This window comes from Coregonus lavaretus, assembly GCF_964263955.1.
Source record: "Coregonus lavaretus genome assembly, chromosome: 37".
Taxonomy (NCBI): domain Eukaryota; kingdom Metazoa; phylum Chordata; class Actinopteri; order Salmoniformes; family Salmonidae; genus Coregonus; species Coregonus lavaretus.
In genome coordinates this window covers 16,837,754-16,847,457 of record NC_140024.1, presented here as the reverse complement: position 1 = coordinate 16,847,457, position 9,704 = coordinate 16,837,754, and the positions used below count along the sequence as shown (strand labels likewise).

At 42.5% G+C, this 9,704-nt stretch overlaps 1 protein-coding gene across 1 annotated transcript; it reads right to left on the bottom strand.

Moving 5' to 3' along the window:
• Positions 1-612: 612 nt before the first annotated feature.
• Positions 613-3,519, bottom strand: LOC311111480 (protein phosphatase 1 regulatory subunit 3E-like). Its single transcript, XM_084154215.1, has one exon. It carries the CDS (start codon positions 3,443-3,445, stop codon positions 2,522-2,524), a length of 924 nt encoding a protein of 307 aa, XP_084010341.1. The 5' UTR covers positions 3,446-3,519; the 3' UTR covers positions 613-2,521.
• Positions 3,520-9,704: the final 6,185 nt, after the last annotated feature.

The window sequence follows — 9,704 nt, the reverse complement described above, 5'->3', positions numbered from 1 at the left end:
CAAAAATGTTTTGGTACCCTTCCCCAGATCTGTGCCCCGACACAATCCTGTCTCAGATCTCTACGGACAATTCCTTCGACCTCATAGCTTGGTTTTTGCTCTGACATGCACTGTCAACTGTGGAACCTTATATAGACTGGTGTGTGCCTTTCCAAATCATGTCCAATCAATTGAATTTACCACAGGTGGACTCCAATCAAGGATGATCAATGGAAACAGGATGCACCTGAGCTCAATTTCGAGTCTCATAGCAAAGGGTCTGAATACTTATGTAATAAGGTACTTCTGTTTTTTGTTTTAATAAATGTCTATATGTTTCGAAAAACCTGTTTTCACTTTGTCATTATGAGGTATTGTGTGTAGATTGCTGAGGAAATGTTTTTATTTAATCCATTTTAGATTAAGGCTGTAACGTAACAAAATGTGGAAAAAGTAAAGTGGTCTGAATACTTTCCAAAGGCACTGTTTGTGATGCCAATGTGCCAACAAACGAGTTCAGCATGAAGCACCAGTGCTATAGTATCAACTGTACAATATGTAGTCCTACCAAACAAACACTGTTCTTTTCTATATCATCAGCCAACTCTAACATTGCAGCTTTGAAATCAGTAAAAGCAGTTTAGATCACCAGTGTAATAGTACTACCTCAAAAGACAACACTGCACAGTGGAAGTTATTTACAAAATACTGACAATGAAACGCTACTGTTTTACTGGACTGGATGTGTTTTAAAAATGCCATGAGTTTGACTATTTTGGTTCTAGTGTATTTCATAAAAAAATAATGTTTTGTTTTGTTCAACCTGAATAAAAGGAGAAAAACCTGGATTTTTTGGAAGATCGTCAGGTCCGCACTCTAGAAACGATCTGAGGTAAATATATATTTTTCAACAGCAACCGTTGCATTTCAAGTCCAACAAGGAACATAAACAAAAGTCCAGCAGTATCTGTCTCTGTAAGTTGTCATTGTGTAATAACAGTTATAAAATGGAGTGATATCCGTGTGGATTTTGTCATTATAGCTCAACTTGAAGAAGGTAGATGAGGCAGGGTGACTGACTCTGCAGTGGACCTTAGGACTAGAGCTATCCTCAACTATTGTTTACAACAAGACACCTGGTGAATTATTGGGACTGGTTGAGATCAAGAGTGTCACAACAGGAATGCTGTAAAATATCAACTGTCATGCCATTAAGTTTAGGCAGATCTGTGATTAGTGGTGCTGGAAATCAATTAGACACATGCAGAAAGCACTGCAGAGAAAAATCTATCATAAGATCCTGTACAAAATATTCTGTATAATAGTTTTTCTGTATAATAGTTTTTCTGTATAATAGTTTTTCTTTGCCCGCGTGTTTAACATAATGCATATAGTATATGCATTATTTGGCATTTGAGAGTGGTAAAGATCCACATATTATTATGTTATATGTTTGGGGGTCATATCAGATCATCCTACTAGCCTACTGCTAGACTGTATGGCTCCACAGTCTACTCTACTGCTATTGGTTTGCCTCTTCTGGAAAATCGTTTTCTGATGCATTTATAACCAGCGAACAAGGCTCGTGGGATGATTTCCTTTGTCAAACATCATCTCGTTGAGCATTGCTATAGAGAGTATTAATTATTTCCCCAACATTGAAATATTCGTGTTGTAATAGCTATAAAACTGAATACACCCAATATTGATCAGGATAAAAGCACAGCAGCGGTCCCCGTTACTTCTAAGGGTTATTATAAGGCATATCCAAGAAGATGAAAAGATGAGGAATTGGTCAAACAAATGGCAATTTGATATTTCCTTTGTTTATCCAGTGCGAATATTGGTGTTACTGAGCCTCTGAGCTGTCCCATCCGGTGGAGTTTTCAGATGAGAGAGAATTGGACTGAAAGCCGGTATGATAGGTGCACAGGCGGGATACACGTGAGCACAGTCCCTTGCTATCTGAAATTAACAAAGAGAAGATGGGCTGTCTTTGTATTTTTCATAACCATTTCCCCCAGTGTCTTAAAAGCATTCGTTGACAGTTAAGACATCGCACAAGATGTTAAATAAAATAGTCGAGCATCGCTGTGTTTTAGTGAGGGACAGTGATGCTTAAACGGGTTATATTCCTGGCACGTTTTCAATGGCACGTGTCCCTGCATTACATAAGGGTATGGTCGTGCCCCACCAAAGGGCACAGGACTGTACAAAGCCCCCACACCAAGGCAAATGATCATATAGCAGATTCACCTCCTAATAAAGGGCTTGTCTTTCTCAATCCTGTCAAATCTGTCAAACATAATGACATGAAACAAAAGCAATGTGACAGTGGTGAAGAAAAAAAAAACATATCCCAAACAATGTCAAGAATGACTGAGTGTACAGCTGGACACGGCAGTTGGATCATTAACACAATGTGTAGAGGCTATAGCCTAGGCTAGGGCTATTCTTCATTATGGTAAAGCGGTGCCCGTGGAGAGATTGCGCGCTTTACACACACAGTGCGCTGGTGAGAACGCCAAAGGGCGCATGCAGGTTAGATGAAGTGAATCCAGCCATCCTCCCACTCACGGGGTGGGGAAATCTTAAACCTGTGGCGTCGCACTTTGTAGTTGACCCCGTTATTATTGTCCCAATACTCATCTCCACCAACGCAGTATCTAATGGCAAACTGCAATGTGCCTCCACTCTCCAGAAATGTCGTTGGGGTGATTATCTTAAAGGAGAATTTGTCTGTCACGCCGTCGCTTGATTCTGGGATATATGATGCCAGACTGTCCATGAAGGTTATCCAGTTGTTGATTGAGAACCTCAAATAGACACTTTTCTCGAAAGCCATGTTCAAAACCCGCACGACGCCAGACAGACTGAACTCGTCGGCTTCAGCACACTCCAACAACACTTTAACTTCTTTCACTTTCTCAGTAAAGCCTGGTAGGGTCCCGGGGTTCTTGAATTGCATCTCCATAAAAATTGACTGGGTGGTAGGTGCCCTGGGGAACTTATCAAAGGGATTCAGATGGAGGGGACCCCTGCCGAATGTGGCCATTATGCGCTCCGGCACATTGGGCATGTCTGTGTCATTGAAGTGCTTCACAGAGGTGAGCTCCAGACCCAGAGAGTCGGCGAAACGGACCTTTTTCTGGCTGCAGGGACTCCGGCTGCGGGAGATCTCAAGTTTCGCTCTCTCTATGGGGGTCGGCAGAGACGTGCACCTCCGGCGCAGGTTCGGACTCTGCGGGGGTTTGAGGAAGGATTCCCGGCCTCTTGGTCTCTCATCCACCACATGGTGCATCTCGATGGGCTCGCATGTTCCGTTCAGCTCCATCCCCTCCACGTCTTCTAGTCTCGGGTCTGCTGCCAAGCTCCCGAACAATCCAGCTATGCAGCTGTAGTTCCTCGGGAGGCAGTTCTTGGGAGGCAGCATGACCACGACAGAACGCACAGCCTCGGTTTCCATAAAGCGGGAGAGTCGCTGGTCTTCAGTCGAAGTCGTCGTGATCAGAGGCACGGAAAAAGGAACACGCCGTTAGGTGTAAGAGAAAAACACACGGATAAACGCCGTGGTACCACGTCAGACTGTGACACTGCGCATTTCTGAACCAATAAGCCAAGCTGCTGCAAGTGCAGCTAGAACAACAAATACCAAACATGCCTCCCTAACGTCACTTTATATTTCATTCACAGGCATACAAATTCGTTCATTATTAAAGAATATGAAATATGGGATTCCCTTATCACTGTGCACATTTCCAGCAGCATGCCCCAGTCAAGGGCTGAGATTACAGTGCACATAAAACTGCACAGAGCTAGGTGGACCCAGTGAGAGGCATGAAATTATAGTCATAAGGTTTGTCCCTGGTTGGACCACAACGTGCCGAATAGCACGTCTCATTTCTTGCCTAACGACTCATCCTGAATTTTATTCCGCTGCTGTATGGATTGCTTCATGGAGAAGAAACGTTAGTGGGCGTGGCGTTTGGCCGGAGCGATGTGGCAATCTCATTTCAACCATGAGCAAAAAACGCACAGCTTCCTCTTTTAGAAGCAATAAGCAGATAACTGTCATAAACATTTCTTCTAAAATAGATATCAAGAGTAACCTATTAAATCAGCTGTTTTTTAAAGCTATAATCTTTAAGTTGTTATATACATTTTGGGACTTAATTAATAATATATACCAATTGATTCTTGAAGAATATAACTTATAAATGCCTCATGAGCTTAGTTCAACTGTCGTACCCGATCAGAACCCAAAATATAAGGTTGGTTTACTCCAATGTTTGTAAACAATGCAAATGTAAACAAACACTGTATAGCCTCAAAACATGGTTAAAACTATAACATTGATATCATGGATGGTCAGTCGTTTAATCTATAGCTCTGTCCATGAGGGGCGCCAGGTAGCCTAGTGGTTAGAGAGGAGTGCCCGCAATCGGAGAGTTGAGGGGGAGTTCGAATCCCGGGTCTGACCTGGCAAAAAAATATGGTGCGAAGTGAGCTGGCAAAAGGAGGGTTGCTGGTATCAAATCCTATATCCCAAAATGAGTACTGGAACCTATTTCAGTCCAAGTCAAGTACTGATCAAATTCATATGTGCCCCTGCCAACTATTTTATAGCCTTATGTTATACTATTCATATTATAATAATGTTATTCTGGGCTATTTTAAATCATATTGTATAGGATATATTACTATAGATTACAGAAATTATAGGGTTAGTCCTAATTATAGCTATTGAATGAAATAGTCAGCAACATAGTGGACACCATGATGCAAATCACGAATTGTAACAAGCAACAAATCCAGGTGTAGAAATTGTTACATCAATTGCAACTTGCTTTCTCAAGTCCCCCTCCCATTTTCCCTCTTTTTTCCATACGTCACTTATGGGCGCCCTATTGTAGCGGAGTTGTCATGGCAACGGCGTTCTATCTCCACTCCAAACACTTCGTGTGCCTAGCACATCTTTGACTTTGTTTGGGGTCGTCTCCTGTGAGCTGCAAAACTGTAATAAATATTTGATGACTATTCTATGTTACTGCCTATTAAGTTGAATGTAAAAACATCAAGGAGCCAATGTCGAACTCGACCCCCTTTAATGGTAAGTTGTCTCTTTTACAGCCTTGCTTCTGGCTTCAGCTAACGTTAGAACAAGCTTCCTACTTACGTTGCTAGTTTACCTAACATTACCGTTAGTAGCTAGCTAGGCAGAAATGCGAGGTTCTCTTGCTAGCTAGCTAAAATGTTCAATAATAAATTTTATGGACAGGGTTTGTAAACTGAGTTAACATGTCATAAAGTTAACGTTAAAGGTTACAGGTCTTCAGATATCTTACAAATAGTTTTACAATGCTTACAATGACGTATAGCTTGCTTGCTGTTTGTGTACATGCATCTCCTCTCTTATCAGCGAGCCTAAAAATGGACAGTAATAATGAGTGTCTAATTAGAGATGCTTTTTTCACTCTCAACAGATTTCACCCTGAAAGGCTCGTCTTAGAATGGACATATTCAAGGAATGGGACCAGGCGCCTGTAGAAGTGGCTGAAGACAGAAGTGTGGCAGTCGAGTACACAGGATGGGACCAGAGCTGCCAACTACCCAACAGAGGCCATGTCGATGCCCTTTTGGATATCAGCGAGGATACCTCATCCAAAGAGCAGGAGCCATTTGAGTTTCTCTGTCTCTCCGGATGGGAGGAAGCTGTGAGTAATACACTGCGGTTTTATTTTTGGCTAGATTGTGAGTGATATTCAGCCAGTGTCAAGTTATTGCATAGGCACCAGATACACACTTCCATTTCATGTGAGTTAAGAAAAAGTGAAACAGTGTCAGTATGTTTATTCACTGTTTATAACTACATTTAATCTCAGAAATCATCTTAAAAGGTGAAACCTAATTTTCTCTAAATTGCGATACACTGATTAAAATATAATTACGTTTCCCTTAATGCTGTTGTGTTTGTTGTTGAGACAGATCCAGGGCTGGGGCAGAACTACTCCACTTGGCTGCCTGGTTCAGACCCAGAGGAGAGGAAAGAGGGTCAAGTCTGGAGACACAGGCCACCACCGCCACCTGTGTGTGGACCTCGTGAAGCTCTCGGACCCCCCTTACTCAGAGTCCAGCTTAACCCACTCCCCTGAGTCCTTCTGTGATTCCTCCCTGGACCAATGGGAGAAACCCCCCCCCACAACCCTGGGAGACTTCCTGAACAGACCCTACAGTCATACCTCTAGCGTCTCTTCAGAGGAGTCCCCACCAGAGTCCTTCAGGGACCTTCAGAAAGCCACACAGCAACTGACACTCCGAGACAAGATGGTGGAGGACAAGGCTGAGGTGTGTGAGATCAGTGACTCACTGCTGGGATCGGTCCCCTCCCAGGGCCACCACCACTCAGCTTCAGAGTGTCCCATGACGCTGATCATCAACAGCTTTGCCGTCCTACCGCCCGTGAAGGCCTCCCAGCCCGGACACCCTAGGGTCACCAGCCAGCTCCGGAGGGGGGAGGCCGGCCCGGGACGCAGCGCCTCAGACGGGGAGACGGCAGAGGCTGGGTCAGATGGTGTCACACCTGCCGGGGAGAGCGGAAGTGTGGAGAGAGTAGAGGAAACGAGAGCAGCAGACGCTGTCCCAGACAAAGACAGGCTGCCCAAGGACACCTACCAGGGATCCCTCACCTCTAAGTACTGGCCGTCTAAGCAGAGCCACCACCTGTTGTCTGCTTTCAGCATCCCCGTCCCCAAGAGATGTGACATGCCCCTCAGCACACTGGCAGAGCCTCTAGCCCGCGCCACCTACCCCCTGGGCAGACACCTCAGACAGGATCCCCGGACCAGCAGTGCTCATAGACTCTACTTTGGACGGAAGACCAAGAGCCTGAAACGGGCAGAGCCCCAGCTGCCCATTCTGTTTGGAACCAGGGTGCCCATCCCAGCCTCTGCACAGAGACTACTCTGAACAGAGACTGTTACTTTGCACTCCATACTCTTTCCCATCCCAAATGCTCAGTCTTTGTGGGTTTGTGATTAAAAGGAAGCTTTCTGTGAGATATCTTCATATCTTTTACATGACACTGATGACTGTATTAAAAAAAGCTGTGATGAATTCAACTTGGTTGTTTTACACTACATGGAATTGACATATGAGTTTACAGATTGCTGTTAGTTCTATGTGATTTATAGGCTATACCAACTCAGTCTCATTGTATAACCAGTTTATTCATGTGTTACATGCGTATCAAAAGGTAGGATTTGGTCCATCATCACTGTGATAATATGCAATCTAACATCAGCAATGCAAAGTAGTCCAGATTACTAGAATACATTGTGCAGACATGTTATGCTAATTTCTTACCACTGATTATTCAGAGTGAAATCCATTAACTGTTACATGAGCATGCCTTAATTACAAACACTCCACGCACCTGGACATATGAAGTTAATAATTTTAAATGGAGTGATGAATTTACATTTGACATTTTTTGTCATTTAGCAGACGCTCTTATCCAGAGCGACTTACAGTTAGTGAGTGCATACATTTTCATACTGGCCCCCCGTGGGAAACGAACCCACAACCCTGGCGTTGCAAGCGCCATGCTCTACCAACTGAGCTACAGGGGACTATGAATGAATATGTATGCGTGATGGCAGCGTTTAGTTCTACATTTTGCATGTGCTTTTATTGTGGTGCTCACGCTTGAGCTTTTAGTTTCCCAGCAATTGTGCTCCTCCTCTACAATGCTGAGCTCTAGGTCGGTTTCTTGGATTCCTGAATGTTACACTGCAGACATTATTCTTGTCACAACCCCTCGGTGCTCCTCAGTATGACAAAACATGCTCTGAGCCATTGCCAAAGCATGCTAGTGCTATTGCACTCTAATGGAATGAGCAGTCAGTGATTGTAGTGTACCAACCCATGCGAAGATGTCATTGGTAGCCTATTGAATTACATGCTAGATGTGACCCACACTGTGATTCTGAGGGTCTGTGACAGCATAGGTGTGTTGGGGGAGGAATTAGTATCATAGTCCAAATTACAATATTGTATTCAAACGGACTGAGCATAATACACGTACATAGTAAACTAACTTGTACTGCCATACAACCCAGGTGAAAACTGACTGACGTTTACCAAAAAATTGCACGTTGAGTGTGCAATGTAGAGGATGGTGTTGTAAGTCAAAAGTAGCCTGTGCTTTAATCATTAATAAAATATTTGACTTGGCTTTATACAGCACTGCATTCCTGTCCTTTGATTTGAAGTGAACTAACACTAAGCTAGTACAAACAACCAGCTACTACCTCAACCCTTTTTGAAGAGTTTATTATGAGCGTCTGCTGCATATCATCAACAACAAAACAAACAGCGAGAGGCAACCTTTATCAACCCTCTATACATTCAGGCAACTGAAATACAACAGATAAGGCTACAAACAGAAATGCAACTGAAATCGATTATCTTGGCACCAAAGACTGCATGCACTCCCTACTGAGAAAAACCGAAGCGCTGAAGTTGACACCCCCATGTACCATGGGTTGGGGTCAATTCCATTTCAATTCAGGAAGTACACTGAAATTCCAATTATCTTCAATGAGGAAAGATTGTAATTGTAATTTGGTTTACTTTCTCAATTGCCTAGAATTAAAATGGAATTGACTCCAACCCTGCCATGTAGTTTTTTAAGCAAGGCAGTTTTTCCCTCAGCGCTATTATAATCAAGTTCAAGAACGATAAATTAAATAGTAGTGTATTCAGTACAGCATAGTACAGTACAATACATTGTTATGAAATGTAGTGGTCGAGTATGAAAGTCTGTTATAAACTGGAATGAAACGGTCCTGTTTCGATTACTTTAAGGTGCAAAAACTAAGCCATGTTGTGTAGTATGGGCACAGTGTCATGTAGGCTACAATCTGCAGTTTCTGGGTACAATTCTATACATATTGATAGTGTACCACAGTAGGGCGAATGCTGCCTTGGACAAAATACTGCATAGCATTCTTAGAACCTAGATGCGTAACACAAAACAGCTTTTTCCAAATACAACTCATAGAAGGCATTCTAACATCATGCAACCAAATGTTTTTGAAAGTAGTGGTACAGAAAATGTACTCAACATGCAAATTAAAGATACTCAAGTATTTGAAGTATTCTTCCAATACACCCTCCACAAATAAATATAATTTAAATGTTAAATACATTTTGATCCTGAACTTCTTCCTACCTTTTAAAGCTGCTTAGTGCATCACTGGCCAATGAAAACAAAAAAATACATAATGAAAAATACTTTAAGGCACCAACGTAACAAAATCGAACATGGGGAAATACTCACAACTTGGAGAGCTCTTGTAAAGTTCACATTCCGTGAAAATGTCACAACAAATGCCTGTTTCTTGAAATCTGAATGGGGTGCATGTGCAAATGAGGTAAAATATTGTAATGATACCAAAAGCTAGCTATGACCAATACAGTAGGCTTTAGAGTAGATAGTTCAAGAAAAGTTTGATAGAAATTGTAATATTTCGTCAGTTAATGTTCCCTAACGTTTAGTGGGGTTGTTATACAGTGCCTTCAGAAAGTATTCACACCCATTGCCCTTTTCCCCAAACAAATGTTGTGTTACAACCTGAATTTTAAATTGATTCAATTTTGTTTGTCACTGGTCTATACACAATACCCCATAATGTCAAAGTGGAATTATGTTTTAGGACATTTTT

Coding starts and splice junctions, on each gene's coding strand:
- LOC311111480 (XM_084154215.1), bottom strand. CDS start 3,445: ATGGAAACCGAGGCTGTGCGTTCTGTCGTGGTCATGCTGCCTCCCAAG.